At 46.7% G+C, this 18,628-nt stretch overlaps 1 protein-coding gene across 6 annotated transcripts in view; it reads right to left on the minus strand.

Moving 5' to 3' along the window:
- The window catches only part of PIP4K2A (phosphatidylinositol-5-phosphate 4-kinase type 2 alpha), a 183,993-nt gene that overhangs the window by 20,623 nt on the left and 144,742 nt on the right, over positions 1–18,628 (minus strand). For 4 of the 6 annotated variants that reach the window (XM_049624676.1, XM_049624678.1, XM_049624679.1 and 1 more), the window contains exons 5-6: positions 14,308–14,454; positions 9,189–9,227 (exon numbers count right to left, since the gene is read on the minus strand). The exons of 1 other annotated variant lie outside the window; for it this stretch is intronic. In XM_049624676.1, the coding sequence (XP_049480633.1) occupies positions 9,189–9,227; positions 14,308–14,454 (186 nt within the window). The remainder of the gene's footprint in view (positions 1–9,188; positions 9,228–14,307; positions 14,455–18,628) is intronic. One more of the 6 variants, XM_049624680.1, reaches the window with a different exon arrangement.

Below are 18,628 nucleotides of genomic sequence, written 5' to 3' on the forward strand. Positions count from 1 at the left end.
GAGTGAGCCTCTGTCGCCAGCTCAGCAGACAATGACCCAGGAGCGAAGGCGGTGGCCAGAGAGAAATTACGGATCCCCGGGGGGCAGAGGAGGAAGGGTAGAAGGCATGGAGGGAAGGAGATCAAAAACAAAAAAACCAAGGCATTAGAACTGCCCTTCTAATTATAAACATTTTTAGCACTTTTAATAAAAACTTAAAAATTCCTAATTACTAAAAATTTTACAAATGCTCTGTGAAGACATAACCAAAACTAAATGTTTACCTAAAGGATTTACATCTTGTTTCCAATGGAGATGATCCCACTGGGTTGCATACATAGTTGCCTGTTTCACTGGGTTCTGTGCTTTGATACACGGTTGCTGCCACGTGCATGGAGTTAAGTAACCCTGGTTATTTTAAGGGTTAGGAAAGCCAGGAATGATACAGAAGTGTTATTTCAGTGAGATTAAGAAATCAAATTATCTTTCAGAGGAGTCAAAAAAACACTAAAAAAAAAAAAAACAAAAAAACCAAATATCTGGGGCGCCTGGGTGGCTCCGTCAGTTAAGCGTCCGACTTTGGCTCAGGTCATGATCTCGCGGTCCGTGAGTTCGAGCCCCGCGTTGGGCTGTGTGCTGACAGCTCGGAGCCTGGAGCCTGTTTCGGATTCTGTGTCTCCCTCTCTCTGACCCTCCCCCAATCATGCTCTGTCTCTCTCAGTCTCAAAAATAAATAAACCATTAAATAAATAAATAAATAAATAAACAAACAAATAAATAAATAAATATAAACGTCTAATTGTAAACCCCAATGTCAAAAATTGCTGCCTGGTGTCCCTTTGATGGGCCGTATTGTCACATTTGGAGCCAAAGACACATTAAAAAAAAAAAAATGTACTAATTATTGTCTCATGTTCGGGGTTGCTTATGTTCCTGATTTACTTGTTATTCAAGGCTCACCTACATGAAAATAAAGTTTGCAAAAAAAAAAAAAAAAAAAAAAAAAAAAAGAATAAAACGCCCTTCCCCAGGCTTTCCAAAACACTTCATAAAAATCAGTCTGTGAGGCTGAAAATCTATTCTCCAGAAATATTTCTGTGAGGGAGGGAATTTCAGGTAATCCTTACACTGGAGCTAGGATAAAGAGAATCTGATCGAATAACATCACGTATATGGTATCAATTTTAGGGTAATCAGAGATGTTAGAGATTTACAATAAAGTCAGTTCTGCTTCTCAAAACATCCAAGCCACAAATTTGATACACGGAAAGGCAAATTGGTGAATGTGGGTAAAGATCGTACAGAAGTAGCAAAGACGACAGTTGCTTTCTCAGGAAGAGCACATGTAATGACCTTCTTTCACAACATAAGCAGAATGTTTACATACGTCCGTGGCTTGGGAAGTGACCCGACGGCTCTTCCTGCACCTTGTAATTTCCACAGTGAGAATGTACAGCAGCTGGATGTGAAAGGTGCGTGGTTTTCATTTTGAACTTGTTTGTGTGTAAATGTAGAAAGAGAATATGCCTCAACACCCCTGTGAAACAGCGCTGCAATTCGGTAACACAAAGCCGGCTAAGCCCTAGTATGATTTGGCCACTTAGAACTGTTAAGGCTAGGGGCGCCTGGGTGGCTCAGTCGGTTAAGCATCCGACTTCGGCTCAGGTCATGATCTTGCGATCTGTGAGTTCGAGCCCCGCGTCGGGCTCTGTGCTGACAGCTCAGAGCCTGGAGCCTGTTTCAGATTCTGGGTCTCCCTCTTTCTCTGACCTTCTCCTGTTCATGCTGTCTCTCTCTGTCTCAAAAATAAATAAACATTAAAAAAAAAAACAACAAAAAACTGTTAAGGCTGGCAAGTGCCCAGATGTTGGTTATTTATCTTCCCTATTTTTTTTTTAATGTTTATTTGTTTATGGGGGGGAGGGGCAGAGAGAGGGAGAATCTGAAGCAGGCTCTGTGCAGCTAGTGTGCAGAGCCCGATGTGGGGCTCGAACTCACGAACCGTGAGATCATGACCTGAGCTGAAGTCGGATGCTTAACCGACGGAGCCGCCCAGGTGCCCCTGCCTAAAATTTTCAAGCTAATATTTAAAATGTGAAATTACCGCTTTTCTGATATTGTCATACTTTTCAAAACATGATGGCCCTTTAACTGTAAGGGCCTGTCCCTGTAAGTGACGATATCAATGGTGACAGTTTGGTTTTCCTCCACAGGCTGTGATGTGACAGTTAACCTGCATGCCAGACACACAAAACGGGTGGTTGCGATCTGACCAGAAGATTGTCGCACAAATGTTGATGGTGACGACGTAAGAAATCTCAAGAGTCTGAAAACTGAAGGAGCTTGCTAAGTACTATATAGTTTATGGTTTAATACTAACATAGCGAACATCACAATTTTATTATTTTAGTAAGTATGCATCTGCAACAGCTTGCCTTAAATTCAGGTCCCATTCTAAATCTTAAAGTCCTCTCTCCACCCTGACTCTTTCTGGAACTAAGAGTTTTCAGCTTAAAAAAAAAAAAATTCCCTATCTAACAGCACTGCTCCCTGTGTGCTTGGGATACTCTGGGTTGGATTCATCCCAGAGCAATAAAAATGAATCGAAGGCAAGTAGCAGTTTATACACGACCGCAAGCCAGACCTGCCTGAGGACTTTCATGCTGGTCACCTGGCAGGTGCTGACCAGAGTCACTGCCTGTGCTATCTTCTCTCTTTTCCGCCTGCCACTCTTACCAAATTCCAAACGAACTGAATCTTAAAAACTCCACTTCCCAGAATCACCCCCATGGTTTACATTAGAGGGTTCTTTTTAAAAAAAAATTTTTTTTTTTAATGTTTATTTATTTTTGAGACAGAGAGAGACAGAGCGTGAACGGGGGAGGGTCAGAGAGAGGGAGACACAGAATCGGAAACAGGCTCCAGGCTCCGAGCTGTCAGCACAGAGCCCGATGCGGGGCTCGAACTCACGGACCGCGAGATCGTGACCTGAGCCGAAGTCGGCCGCCCAACCGACGGAGCCACCCAGGCGCCCCTACATTAGAGGGTTCTTACATCTGCTAATACAATAGGACAGTTCCAAACATTTTTTCCATTAACCACAGCAATCACCTTCACCTATACCTAGAACAGACAGGATTTTAGTGACTGTCAGTCAAGTCCAGGACTCCTCAAAGTCAAGTCTAATACTCACCTGCATCTCTGCAGGAGGGGAAAGCTTCACTTGAAACGAGAGATCTTGCACGGAAGCAGGAGAACCAGTGATACAATCAAATCTTTTAATCTTACGAATGACGACCAAGTGAAATGATTGATCCCCACACCCCGAACTTCCATTAATGCCAGAGCAGGGGCTGGGACTCAGATCCACTAATGCTCTTTGCACCCCCCTCCCCAAACCCCCTTTTATAAACCCTCTCTGGGCCACGAGGCAGATGTTAGCGCCGCTGCCTTTAACTTGAGGTCCGAGAAACAGACCCCGCTCCTGCCCTGGCAGGAACCTATTCCTTGCATTTCGGGCGCTGGAAGAGGCGTTTCTAACACTGGCTGGCAATGGGAACCGATTCGCTTCCATCTGGGGAGAAAAGGGAGTTTACAGAAGAAGGTTAAAGCGTTAGCTGAGTTTAGGGCTTAGAACCCGTGATAATCTAGCTTTAACCGATCATCAGCCTACAGCGGAAAGATTCCCAGAAGGACACGCTGCTGTGCTCGATGCTCCGATCGTCTTTGTCCCCTTGCCTTTAACTGCATCCCAAAGAACCAGATAGAGGGAGGAATGAATCGCAATTTGCTACAATGTAAAGATCGCAAAAGAAATGCTGGAAACTGGTTTAGGAAAGCAGTTTTCGATGTAAGGGTATTAATGATGAATTCGCCTGACGCCTCGGTCAGTAATAGGTGAAGTGTCAGAGACAATGACACTCACTTAATTGCCAGTGCAATTCACAATGCCCAGGGATCGGCAAGGCAGCTTTCTGTAGCCCATTATCAAAGTGTCAACAACGATTATTGCCGATATAGTTACACAAATGTCAATTGCGGGACAGCTGTTTTCTTTCACATGGGTTCCAGGGGGAAGGTTCTATGTTAGAAGCAGTAGAAGCAGTGAGAAGGTTCTACGTTAGAAGCAGTCTTCCTATTGCGACCTAGTGACTCCATTACACAGGCTTTACTTCACCCAAGCAAATCAGACGTGAGTTTGAAGAAGAACTGTGCAGAGCGATGAACAAAATGCATATTTGTGTAAGTCCCCAGGACTCTCTCGCTCAAGAACATGGGCTTTTGAAAGAGTCAGGTCAAATCCCCCAGAAATCAAGTGAGTCCAGTTACGTTTTCTTTTACTTCCCTAGATTCCCTGCTGAGTGGCTTGCTTGTTGGCAGCGTGGCTCAGGCTGTCATTTGTAAAAAGCAGTCCGCTCAGCTATAATTACTAATTCGATGTCACACTGGAATCGTAGCGCAGCTGTGAAAAGATCGACCACCAGGGAGATTCGCATTTCTCTGTCTCATTTAGACGAGGTAAACTGCCGGAGCCATGAATGGAAGATGCCCTTCCAGTAAAAAGGAAAGAATTAAAGAATAAAACAAGTCATAGCAGCTGTCAAAATCTGACAACGGCTTTAAAAAAAAAAAAAAAAAAAAAAAAAAGCCCTGGTCTTTTTTTTTTTTTTTTTTTTTTAATTCCAGACATCTGTACGTACGTGTTCCGATACTTGTTGCCATGAAAGTGATTCCATTATTGTTGCAACAGAACTTCTTTATTTCCCTCACCGCCATCTTCATTATGATGCTAATGCAAATCACACTAATTACGAGGGAGCTGAAATCAGGGGATGGGACTTGTCTGCACCTAGATCACTAAATATTTGAAATGACGGTTTCAAAACTTGTCAGCAACAAGTTGGAAGTCTGGGCAATGAAGACAGTTATGGAGATTCAAATGAAAGGGAAAACTAACAAGCCAGGTTACTAATCAAGCCAAGGCCGTGGGGATTCTTTACGAAAATTATCCTTTGCACCGTGACAATCTTTTTTTTTTTTTTTTTTGGAGAATATAGTTACACGGTGAAAGCAGTGAGAAGACTCTTGGCAGATCACGGGATTCCATTCGTGAAAGGCTAAAATGCAGAAAAGAAATATATCTAACGGCGGCTGTTTTGATGACATCAATGGTTTTACTTGCGAAGCCAAAGAATAGCATGTTTTTTGGGAGATGAAAAATATCAACTGCTCATGGAAAGAAAACCTGAAAGTTGAGAGGGCAACAAGGGCAAAGACGTGTTTTAGAACTTGAAAACCCAATGTTTTTAGGAGTTCCGCTCTATTAATACATTTTATTTCTTTTTAGTAGGACAGTTTAGTGACCATTCCCTCGGCTGTTGCCAGATTATAAACAAACCGCCGTATCAGAGAGCCCTGATGCCGTCCTGCCAATGCGGGGGTGGGGGTGGGGGGCATCGCCTCCGCCAATGACAAATTTGAATTACTTTTCTATTCCTTACCTTTAAGGTGTTTCCTCTCGCCCCTGCTCGGTGAGCACTTGTAAACTACAAGGGCAGGCGGGTGGCCTTGTGGAGCTACTCTTTGTGGAAGAAGACTTGTCACGAACCCCACGCCCCGACAGAAGTAGAGGGCACGGAATTCTTCCGCAGGGCAATCGTGTGGACCGCGTTAATGTGTACATGGTGTAAGACACAGGGAGGTCGCCTGTGTTTACATATTAAAACAAAAACAAAAACGGCGGCAACTTGCCAACATAGTATGAAACCGAACCATTGATGTCGCTACTTTAAGAATTTTAAGATCAAGACTCAGAATGAACTGCTCTAGCACCGTACTTAACTCCGAAACATTGTTTCTGGCAATGCAGTGAATGCTTCATGATTCACGGGATTAACATGAGTTTTTGATGCTATGTCCTTTTAAAACAGGAGACCGAGAGCTGCCAGACATTCAGAGGGTAACAGCACAGTGGTCAGAAGCGTGAGCTCCGGGCTGAGACCCTTGGCTGTATCACATCGTGACTGGGGGACTCTGGACAAGTGACTGAACCTGTCTGCGAACTAACTTCATTTACTCAAAGGAAGTAGTAAGAGCACCAACCTGGTGGTAAGGATGATCCGACCGAATTCATGTAAGATTTACACTCCACCAATGTCAGTTACCGCTATTTGCCTTTCTAAAGCCCAAGACATCAAAACGCACAGTAAAAACACAAACCCCAGGCGAAGGGAAGGTTTCACCTCTGCCACTGATTGTGTGACGCCCCACGGGAACGTAAGTTCATGGGTCTCAAATCGGTCCCGATGTGAGGTGGGGAAGGTCGTTCCCCTCTCTGACTTCTCTAAGCCCATCTCCCAGGGAGATGTTTTGAGGAACAATTCAGAATATGAGAAAAGCATTCTAAGCATTTTAGGCGCCTCAGAAAAGCGGGTTTCTGTTAGAAATTCTGTAATTTCACTCTTTTTCACAGACACCTAGACCAGTAAAAGGCGGAACATTTTTGGTGAAGGGGGCAGTGGGGGTGTGGTGAGGGCCTTGGGCATTCTGGACAGTGTGTGGTCCTGTAGGCAGAGAGTAGAGGGAGGGATAGGGAATGAAGGGTCTGCTTCTGATGAAATAATACAGCTTCGAGGATGTCAAATATTTGTGGCTTTCCTTCGTAGATGTCCTCGTTTGCGGATTTTGGCTTCAGCAGCAACCACCCCATGGCCTTAACTGTCTTTCTGGGCACTGTTTACTGTCCAAGAAGACCACGCCCTTGGGGAGCAAACCTGAAGACATTAAAATGAACAGAGGGCGGGAAGGGTGGGGTCTGCTAGCAATGATCTCAAGGGACTAGGGCGCAAAGGCAAAACAGAGCCACCGACGTGGAGAAGTGGATGCCACCCCAACCACAGTTCCTCCTCAGGGGCTGGCTTCTTGTTACGACGCAGCAAAGTCTGTGTGGCTCTCTAGATGGTCCAGATTATTTTCTCCTAGGAGAAAACCCAGCCATACTAAACCTCTGAGTCTCTCACGGGCTGAAACTTAAATACCCACTTGAGTCTTGAGCACCTGGAAAAACTGTTTAGTCATAGCAACATGGAAGTCCACAGTCCATTGTTTCTGCTGCTTTTGGCCAAAGCTGGCGCCTTCAGGGTGCTGTAGGTGGAGGTCAGAAATGTCAAAATACACCCACTAGTGCACAGTGAAAATACAAATGGTCGAAGAAGGAGCCACCATTTCCCTTTCTCTTCCCTGCTCCTTAACCCACTGCTCTCTGGCTTCTGTGGCACCCACTGTCACAGGCAAGGCCACCAGAGATTTCCTTGGTGATAGGCCAATGGATAACTCTCAGTCCTCACCCTACCTGAGCCTGCAGAAGTATCTGATTCCGGGGCAGTTCTCTCTCTCTGGTTTCTGGGCTACGACCAGCGTGCACGTCTCCCAAGACCAGGGGCAAGGTTCACTGGGCATTTCTCACAAGACACTCAGTAAATGTGTCTCTTTGGCCGATCCTTTGCAGGACTCTCGTCCTTAACCCACTCCTTAAATCCGATGCTCTTCTGGGCTGGTTCCAGACACACTTCTCATCCTGGGCGGTCTCCTATATTTCCCTGATCATCCTTCCTGGAGGTTTCCAAGCCCCCTTGCTTCCGGCTGAAACCTTCCCTGCCGCCCCTCATGCCAAATGAGCATCTCTGTCATGGGGGAGAGGGGGACTGACATTTCAAACTCCTCCCACTCTGCTCTTCCCCGTCCGTGGGTAGAATCGACACCCTCCCCACCGTCCAAACCAGACAGCCGGGAGTCATCCCGAACCCCGCCCTCCCTCCACACACACTCCCTGGCACTGGTCCCCTGGCAGGGGGGGACCAGCTCATTTAATCTCTGAGCTCTGTGGATGCTTCCTCCTAAACCTCCATAACCTATCCTTGTCCGCCATCCCAGCTCCGGCCACCATTCTGTCCCGGTCATTTCAACAGCCTTTCCAACGGGTGTGGCTTACCTCCCCCTCCAGCTAGGGCACCCGGTGCGCCCCCTCTGCACCCTGTACAGGATGCTCCTTCTCACCCCTCCCTCCAGCTAACTCTGACTTGTCCTCAGGTTTGCAAACATCACCTCCCCCAGGAAGCCCCTCCCCCCCAACCCCACCAAGCCAGAGTCAGGGGCCACATGTGCCCCATTAAACCGCTTATCACACGAGATGGTCATTTCCTATTTAACGTCTGTGTCGCCTGCTAGATGGGTCTGTGTCGTTCATTATTTTAGTCCCTGAAGCCTGTAGGGATGGTACCCACGAAAGAATTCACAAACACTTCTGAATGAATACAGCAGATCTCCAAAATATGAACTGCAAATCTAGACGGAATGACGCCACTCTAAGATACTAATTTAAAAACAAAACAAAAACAGAAAACCTTGAGCCCAGCTTCCAAACGGTTTGGTCAAAAAAAAAAAAAAAAAAAAAAAAAAAAAAAAAAAAAGGCACTTCCCAAGGTGACAAGGGGGAATAACTGAGGGTACAGAGGTCCCTTTCATATAAGCCAATGTCGATTTTGGTCAGTTCAGATTGACATGCAGAAAGCCACCTCCCACATTCTTAATCAAACGGATTCAAGTGGAATCTGTCATCTTGCATAATAAACGACATGGGATTCCAATATTGCCTGCTGTCCAGTGACTCAGGAAAAGGTAAAAAGAGGTAGTCTCTCCATCCCTAATTCTGCAAGTGACACATATTCCAACCCCATCTTAGAGTCGGAAGGGAGTCGGAAGCTCATCCGAGCCAACCTTCCACAGGTCAAGCTGAAGCTCTACCACCCTCATTTTGCAGGTGCGAAGCCAGGGCTCAGGGAGGCACGCGGAAAGCGCTCGAGCTCCCGCCCGCTGGTTCGGGGTAACGTGGGGCTGGGACCCCTGCTGCTGAGCTGTGCCTGCCAGTCTGGATCCTGAGAGACCGGGTTCAAGACCGGGTTGCACGCGAAACGCTTCTTTCATCCACCCTTAAAACCAAGAACTACTCCAGGAGCCAACACAGAGGGAGGGGGGCACCTCATCCGAGGAAGCGAGGGCCGCAGGAGACCCCTCAGTTGGGTGACGCGGTGCCGGTGTGGCGGAAGGGAGCCGGGAGCGTCGCGGCGGAAGGCAAGAGGGAAAGAGGGGGGACAGGGGTGCTGTTCTAGCACGCCGGCAGGACCGCGCCGGGAGTAGGTCAGGGTACTCACCTTTTCCTTGTCGCTAGCTTCTCTAGCCACCGTGGAGCCCTGAAACACAAACACGTCATGAAAACAGGCACACGGGAGGCATCGGGCTTCGCACGTTTAAAACACGCGCGTGTGCCAGGGCAGAGCGCAGAACACGTGAGCGCCAACTTCGCCGTGGCGCCTCAGCCCGCGTGGGCTCTGTCCCCTCCCCGATCACGACCCTGCCCCGTGGGTGCTCCCCGCTCCGCAGACCTTCCTGTTGGCTCGTCTCTCTAATCCTCTCCCTAGCTTGTCACCCGAGCTGTCTTCTCCCTGGTTCTTGTCCCCCCCCCCCCCCCCCCACTGGAAATCAGAAAACCTGACAATCACTTGAGTGATCAATCACTCAACGTTGGACCCAAACCACGCTCTGGTTCTTGCCCCGACTGCCAGAAATGGTTGGTCTCAATGGTCTTCAAAGGGGAAGCGGGCCACTAAGTGGCTGCGGGGGCCACGGGGGCACGGAATGCCTCTTTCCCCCACATTACGTCTTCCAGCTATGGGCGCGCCTGGCCCTCTGCCCGTCTTTGTCCGTTTCCGAGAAATGCCTTCCTCGTTACCGTGAGTAACCTGTGTGTACCTCCCGGGCCCCCTCACTCTGGGAATCCCTTCAGACCCACACATTTACCCGCACCCCACTTTGTGCCAGGCACCCGGCCGAGCCCAGAGGTAGAAAGTGGAAGAAAACACAGTTCTTGATCCCAGTAATTCTGCTCGGCTGCGTTGGTTCTCCGAGCTCTGTCATCACAACAAGAAGTGTTCATTCTTGGTGTTCCTGAGTGGCCACAGCAGGATCTCACATAGCAATCGATGCCCGGCGTTCCCTGAATCGATGGCTGGCAGCTCAGGCACTGATTAGAAAGTAGCCCGTGGGGGCGCCTGGGTGGCTCAGTCAGTTGAGCGGCCGACTTCGGCTCAGGTCATGATCTCACAGTCCGTGAGTTTGAGCCCCGCGTCGGGCTCTGTGCTGACAGCTCAGAGCCTGGAGCCTGCTTCATATTCTGTGTCTCCCTCTCTCTCTGCCCCAACCCACTCATGTTCTGTCTCTCTCTCAAAAATAAATAAACATTAAAAAAAAAATTAAAAAAAAAAAAAAGAAAGTAGCCTGTAATTCACAGATGAGAGACTCAGACTGAGGAGTCTCCTGGTACTGGGGACGGGGGCCCAGGCTGAAGTCCCCACCACCCCGGGGCCAATTCTCCACCCCCCTGGTGCTTGGCATTCCCGGGTCCGGTGGATGTGTGAGATCCTGCCGTCAGCCCAGGGGAAATGCTCGGTGTTTCTCGGGGATGCGTCAGGGGAGCACAAAGCCGACCCACGAAATGATGACAAGGTGAGTGGTTCAGAAGGAAAACCTGGGGCCCCTTTCCACAACCACAGCACGTACTCCTCTGCACAAACCCAGCCGCTGCCCCTTGCAATGGCCTGTTTGCCCTTCTTCAGGGATTCTTGAATACAGACCACAAATACCTTCCTTTACACACTGGTTTCTAACAAAGAATGTTCTCAAATTCAAAAAACAACAAGACGGGATATTTGCAATATTTGAGCACTGTCTACGCTTACTGGTCAGAGGAAGAAACCGCTTATTCCTCTTTGTATCTTTAGCCAAGTTTCTGGTCGCTGTGTGTGTATTATTCCCCCTGTAACAGAATTTACCCGGCTCTGAGTCTCAGGGAAGCTTCATCTCTATGTAAATGCAAATCATTAGCCGGGAGTGGGGTGGCGGGGGGGGGGGGGGGGACCTCACCCAAATTTAAATTAACTTAAAATAAAAAAACAGAAATAGAAAATAAGGTTAAGTCATGGCCAAGAGTGTGAGCCACAAGATGATGCCAGATGTCCAGGTTCCATCACAACAGAAAGTCCTGGCAAGAACAGAATTTATTTATTCTACGAGCTAAGAAGGGAGATGAAATTATGAGGTCAAATTACAACTCTAATATCCAGGCTCTAAGTATAATTTACATCAAGCTATGTTTACTAGGTGCTTGCTTGAATGAGGCACTATCTGAGGCATTTCTGGGGCATAAAAAATAAAAAGGACCAAAAATTTGCCTTTAAGGCACTTACTGGTAGAATGGATAAGTTACAACCAAATTCACTGACCAATTCCCATATGCTACACATTATGCTGGACATAATATATATATATAAAAATATATTATATATATATGAACGGGTCTTTCCTCACCTAGCAAAGGTAGGTAAAATTATCCCCGTTTTACAGATGAAGAAACTGAGGCTCAGGAAAGGTTCAGCAACCCACACACAGCTGACAAGTGATAAAACCAGGACATGTGGCTTCAGAGGTCACTCTGGCTTATTATATGGGGGGAGTCAGGCCAGTGAATGGAGTCCTCCTTCCTCTAAGGAGCACTGCAAAAGCTTCCGGAGAGAGAGGTACAAGGAACCCTGGAGGGTGGCTGGGATCTCCACCAGGGGCAATTCCAGGGAACAAAACTGCCTCAACTAGGAGGCAGAACAGAAGAAGGCTGTACTTGGGAAGCTTATACAGTTTATCTGAACTCCAGAGAGCAGGAGATCAGCCTAAACCACTTTCTCTCCCTTAGACTAGCATTTCTCAAAGTGTGCTGAGCATCCTGGGGTTCCAAGACCCTTTCATGGTCTGCAGAGTCAAAACTATCTTTATAATAACATTGAGACACGTTCTACTTTTTTCACTGTCTTGATATTTGCACGGATATTGAAAAAAATTAATGGGTAAAACTGTGGGCAGCTCAGCATAAATCCAGGGAAATGTGTCAATATTTGGAAGAGCACGAAACTCAGTGAACCATCTGTTCCAAATGACCAAAGCATGATGTCTTCGGACCGCTATATGTAAATGCACCTGTAGATTATGCAGAAATAAGTACAGAAAGCTCACTGATGTGATTTCAGATTCCACATTGTAACTGAGCTTTAAGAAATTACTACTTGTCGAGTTTTGGTGTAATATCAAAGAAGAGTCTCTGCAAATTTCTGAGAAAGTTCTTAAAACACCCACCCTCCCGTTTTCCAACCACGTATCTTTGTAAGGTCGGACATTCTTCATACACTTCAATCAAGTAACATCGTTAGCAGGCTGACAGCACAACCTGCTATGACATTCCAATTGTCTCAGATTAAGTCAGATATTGAGGAGATTTGCAAAAAATGTTAAAAAAAAAAAAAGGCCATCTGTCTCACTAAATTTTTTGATTTGTAAGATCCAGCTATTTTTCATAAAAACATGCTAACATGTAATAATAGTCTTTTATTTTAAATGAAGCAAGCATTTAAAAATCTCTTATTTCAGGGGTGCCTGGGGAGCTCAGTTTGTTAAGCGTCAGACTCTAGATTTCAGCTCAGGTCATGATCTCATGATTTCTGGTCTGGGTCTGGCATTGGGCTTTATGCTGACGGTATGGAGCCGGCTCGGGATTCTCTCTCTGTCTCTCTCTTTCTCTCAAAATAAATAAACCTAAAGAAAAATTTTATTTTAATTTCTAACATTAAATAGCAGTAGATATAACCTATACAAGCAAAAGCTTTTTGGGGTCCTCTTTTTTACAAATTGTAATTTCAATATAACCAGCATACAATGTTATATTAGTTTCAGATGTACAATACAGTGACCTAACACTTCTATATACATTACTCAGTGCTCATCGTGGTAACTGTACTTTTAATCCCTTTTACCTCTTTCACCCATCCCTCACCCACCTCCCCTCTGGTAACCATTAGTTTGCTCTTTTTGGTTAAGACTTTTTTTTTTTTTTTTTTTGGGTCCCTCTTTGTTTGTTTCTTAAATTCCATGAGCGAAATCGTATGGTATTTGTCTTTCTCTGACTTCTTTCGCTTCCCATTATACCTTCTAAATCCATCCATGCTGTTGTAAATGGCAAGATTTCATTCTTTTTTTTATGGCTGAGTAATATTCCAGTGTGTGTGTGTGTGTGTGTGTGTGTGTGTGTGTGTGTGTGTGTGTATACCCCACATCTTTATCCATTCACCTCCATATCTCGGCTATGATAAATAACGCTACAAGAAACACAGGGTGCACGTATCTTTTCTAATTAGCGTTTTGTATCCTTTGGGTAAATACCCAGTGCAATTACTGGATCGTGTGGGAATTCTATTTTAATTTTTTGAGGAAGTTCCATAGGAGCTGTATTAGGGGTCCTCTTTTAAGAACGAAGGAGTCTGAGATTAAAAAAAAAAAAAAAAAAATTCGCGATCTCCTGGTAAAGGCCAAAGGGTGGCAAGCTTTTTCTACAAAGGGTCAGCTGGCAACTGTTTTAGGTTTTGGGGTCCAAAACAGTTGCTGTGGTACAAGGTAACTCTGTTGCTGTAATACAAAAACAACCACCCGTGGTACAGAAACACTGGCCGTGGCAGCGTTCCAATAAAACTTTATTTACAAAAGTGGCCAAGTCGGATTTGCCACGCAGGCAGGTCGCAGCTTGCCAGCTCCTAACCTGGACGTTCTCCCCCTAGGTCAGCGATCCAGGAATCGGCTCACCCCACTCCACTCAGAATTCCAGTGGTGTGCCTGTCCCTCAAGGTCTCTGAAACAGCCGGCCTCAGGCCCTGTGCCCTCTGCTGGGAATGCCATTCTCTCAGCTCATGCCCTCCTCCCCCGGGTCGGCTTCCGTGTCGTCTCAGTGAAACCTTCCCCGACACCCTGTGTAAGCTGTATCCCTTCCCCATTCTTCCCCTTCTTTACCTCTGTCCATCGCACTTAGCCCTTCTTAACATGCTGTGGGATTTACTCACTGCTTTTACTTACTGTCCATCTTTACCCACCACAATATCAGCTCCTTTGAGTACGGACAGCATTGGTCTGTTCTGTCCATCACACCGTTCCCAGCGCCAAAGCCGTGCCTGGCACCTCGCTGGTGTCCAACAAATAACTTGTTGAAAAAAATCAGATGTGCTACTTCCCAACGTGCAACGGTCTCCTGGGAAAGCCCACAAGTGATTCTTGTTTAACTCGAAGGACAGCACTGTTAGGCTAACTGCCTGGTGGCGTTAAGCTCTGAGCAGCAAATAAGCATGTGGCGGGATCAATTACAACATTTGGTCAATTACTTAATAAAAATCCACACAGTCTTACCTTTAAGTCGTATTTCCTATATACAGATAAACGGTGGCTGAACACATTTCTTGTAACAATCACGTATATTTCCACTCCATCCACATTAAGCCGGTACATGCCCAAGAACTGAGGAAGAAGGGTGATCCCATGACATTCTACTATATACTGCATAGGAGAGAGAGAGACAGAAACAAAGTATGCGCTCAAAAGGTGCTCATTCAGATGTGAACCGTAACTCTTCAGCCTACGGTGGGCGGACAAAGTGAAACCCTCCAACCGTTAAGGTCGTAGTTACAGAAAATGACGACGTTTATACTGCCTGACACAGGATCTGTGTTCACCACATTTACACAGATAAGAGAATTCAACTTTTATCTCCAAAGAGGTATTTTTTTCCTAACATTCCAAACCAATTTGTACAGTCAAATCTTGGACATAATAGTGTTAGACCAGAGGGCAAGTGACTGGCCTATTTGCTAATGCCTCTAGAGAGAAATCACACCCTCCCTAAGGCCTCTGCCTTCCTCCCCAGAAGCCCAGGTGATGATTTCATGAGGTTGAGGGAGAGTCACTTGGCCACCAAGATCAGCTCTTTTAACGGTGTTATTAAAGTACAGCGTTGAAGCTGTGATTAAAGAGGAAGCTGTGGAAAGAGCTCAGTGTGGGAAGCTGGGACAGCTGGCTCTAGTCTTAGTTTTTGTTTCTTACCCACCACTCTGATGTCTCGGGCTAGGCGGCCCGCCAGAGCAGTGCATGAAGGGAAGGTGCCACGCCAGAGAGCTTGATCCTGCTCTATAGCCAGGTCAGATGGAGATTCTCTGGCCTGTTGTTGGATTTCATCAAGGCCACTGGCCAAGTGCCAGCTTTGACGCCATTTCTGATTAAAGTTGCAAAAACACAACAGGAGTCGAGAAGTATTGGTGACTGTCCTCTAAAGGGCCACAAGATGGAGACACTTCTCCTTGAAAGCAGATCTTTATAAAATGGGTCCCACTGCACTTTTTTTTTTTTAATTTATTTTTGAGACAGAGAGAGACAGAGCATGAACGGGGGAGGGTCAGAGAGAGGGAGACACAGAATCGGAAACAGGCTCCAGGCTCTGAGCTGCCAGCACAGAGCCTGATGCGGGGCTCGAACCCACGGACCGCGAGATCGTGACCTGAGCCGAAGCCGGCCGCCCAACCGACTGAGCCACCCAGGCGTCCCCCACTGCACTTTTCAAAGGAAAGTTAGGTTTTTCCTCCCTTTAAAATGAAGGGAGAAAGAATATTGCAAAAAAAGCTCTTTTAGGTCCTTGACATGTATGTCAAATCTCTAGGACGTGAACAGCACGAATAGTAAGATTCCAAAATTGTAAAAATTGTTAAGATCACACACGTTGTGCGTATTTACAGGGAGGAGCCTGGAAGAATGGTCACCACGTATTAATGGTGGAATTTTGGGTAATTTTGCTTTCTTCCCTTTTTTTAAAAAAAAAATTATATCGTTTGAATTTTTTCATTTTACAATGGGCATTGTATAACAACAAAATGCCCTTTCAAACATTTTAGTGGTAAGCACTGTCAATAATCAACTCCGATAATATTTAACCATCTTAAGAAAAAAAAAAAAAAGACCTTTATTTTTATCATTAAAGATGGACAGCATCAGAAAATGAGTTTGACTTGTGCCACCCAGAGTTGTGGCAGGTTTTAAAGATGCTCTTGCCTTTGTTTGTCTGTTTGTTTTTTTACCATACTGACCCTAACCGAGCCACACATTTTAATTTGATACATTTTTCTGAGTAGAATGTCACTTCAATTTGTTCCTAATTTGAAGTCAGATCAGTGGAACTTTTTCTATTTGTCTCCTTTCAAAAAATAGTAAACTGGGGCGCCCGGGTGGCTCAGTCGGTTAAGCATCTGACTTCGGCTCAGGTCGTGATCTCACAGTTCGTGAGTTCGAGCCCCACGTCGGGCTCTGTGCTGACAGCTCAGAGCCTGGAGCCTCCTTCGGATGCTGTGTCGCCCTCTCTCTCTGCCCCTCCCCCCGCTTGCACTCTGTCTCTCTGCCTCTCTCTCTCTCTCTCTCTCTCAAAAATAAACATTTAAAAAACCCCAGCAAATTAACTTGAGTTTTGCGGATACCAAACAGGGGGTAAAGAGCCATTGGTTGAAAATAAAACCTCTTACCTCTGATTGAAAGAAATAAAAAGGGCTGCTGTCCCCCCCCTCTGAAGAAAGACCTTGGGTGGAACCTTAAAAACCTGGACACTACGGGGGTCTACCTTGTGTAAACGTGGTAGAAAGACCATGGGTGTGGGAGCTGGAAAGAATGGACGTGCCTCCTGGTGTCTCCGTTTAGCAGCTGTGGGATCTTGGGCAAGCTATTAAATCACTTTTCATTTTAGTTTCACTTTCTGGGAAACGAGCACCGTAATTCCTACCATGAAGGAGGGTCACTGTCAAGATTAGAGATGAAAGTATTTCAACACACTTCACACGATGCCTTGTGCTGCCCTACATTCTTCCTCCTCCTGCAGGCGACAGTGGTAATAGTAACAATTCTTCTCATTTAAAACTCTCATAAGAGACTCCACCGTTGCACCTGTCGGCTTTGTCCTCCAAACTCACTGGCAGGCATTGGACTGGCGTCTACTCTGAGGCAGGCTCTGCGTCGCTCTTTTGGAGGCCCCGGGGGGCATGTCCCCAGCCCTGGGGGTGGGGGGTGCACACCAGTTTCAGTCTGGCTGCTCAATCCCTCTTTGTGCTCGGATTATTCTCGTCCTGGCCCATCTTTTACAAGTCTTGCCAGTAAATGAAGTCTTTTTAATCAAAATCTCTGTGTAACGGGGCACCTGGGTGGCTCAGTCGGTTAAGCGTCCGACTTCGGCTCAGGTCATGGTCTCGCGGTTCGTGAGTTCGAGCCCCGCGTGGGGGGCTCTGTGCTGTCAGCTCAGAGCCTGGAGGCTGCTTTGGATTCTGTGTCTCCCTCTCTCTTGCCCTTCCCCTGCTCATGCTCTGTCACTCTCAGAAATAAATAAACATTAAAAAAATATCTTTGGGGGGCGCCTGGGTGGCTTAGTTCGTTAAGCATCCAACTTCGGTTTGGGTCATGATCTCATGGCTCGTGAGTTCGAGCCCCACATCGGGCTCTGTGCTGATGGCTCGGAGCCTGGAGCCTGCTTCGGATTCTGTGTCTCCCTCTCTCTCTGCCCCTTTCCTGCTCACACGGTCTCTCTCTCTTAAAAACAAATAAACATTAAAAATTTTTTTAAAAATATTAAAAAAAAAAATCCGTGTAAACCCACAGAGCACCATGGAACAGAGTGGATACTATTATTCAGGTTACGAACATGATAAAGAAACTCTGAATACTGTACAGGAAATCATCAAGGTTCCCCGCCCCCCTCCCCGCCCCATGCAGATGACATCCTACAACTCCTCCACCTTTACGGTTACATAAATTACTGCATACAAAAATCAGATCAGTTTGATCTGCATCTCCCAGCTTCTACACGCACTTGCGCTCAAAGGCACGTTCATCTGAGGCTCTCTGACACACACCTGGAATAGACACAGAACCGCATCCCACATTCAAGCCTCTCGTATTAGATTCCAGGATCGACAGGGCAACAGTCGGTGACAAACGTTTAGGAAGCACTTATGGGTCAAAACTTGGCAGAAGAGAAACTCTACCCACTAGCTGCATTTCTGGGGAGAGATTACACGGTTTCCTTACGGGAGAGGGACGTCCGGCCGGCTCCGTGAACGCGGGGGCCGGGGGACCGCCGCTCTGGCAGGCGGGTCGCTGCGCGCGGGAGCCAGCACGAAGGGGCCTGAACGTTCATCCGCTCGGGTTTTCACCAGCTGACCCAGGAAATGCTGCACACCAAGGGCAACACCAGTGGTCGCGTGTGCAAACCACGCACACGAACTACCGGGGTAATCCCACATCCGGGAGACTGTCAATTCTCGGCCGGAGCTGTAGCTGGGCCCTTTGCCCGACTCAGCGTGTCCCGTCCGGTTCCACATTCACTAGCTGTATACCCTCCGGGGAATCACTCAACCTCTCTGTGCCTCTGCATTTAGAGCAGAGGGGTGACAACAGTACTGAGGGCACAGGGTCTTTGTGAAGAATGTGAAGGGCTGAGAAATGGATTTTATTTTATTTAAAAATTTTAAATGTTTATTATATTTTTGAGAAAGAGAGAGAGAGAGAGAGGGGGAGAGGGATAGGGAGGGAGAACAAATGGGGGAGGGGCCGAGAGGGGGGCAGGGGACAGAGGATCCATAGCGGGCTCTGTGCTGACCGCAGGGAACCTGATGGGAACCTGATGGGGGCATGAACTCTCGAACTG

This window comes from Panthera uncia, chromosome B4 (assembly GCF_023721935.1).
Source record: "Panthera uncia isolate 11264 chromosome B4, Puncia_PCG_1.0, whole genome shotgun sequence".
Taxonomy (NCBI): Eukaryota; Metazoa; Chordata; class Mammalia; order Carnivora; family Felidae; genus Panthera; species Panthera uncia.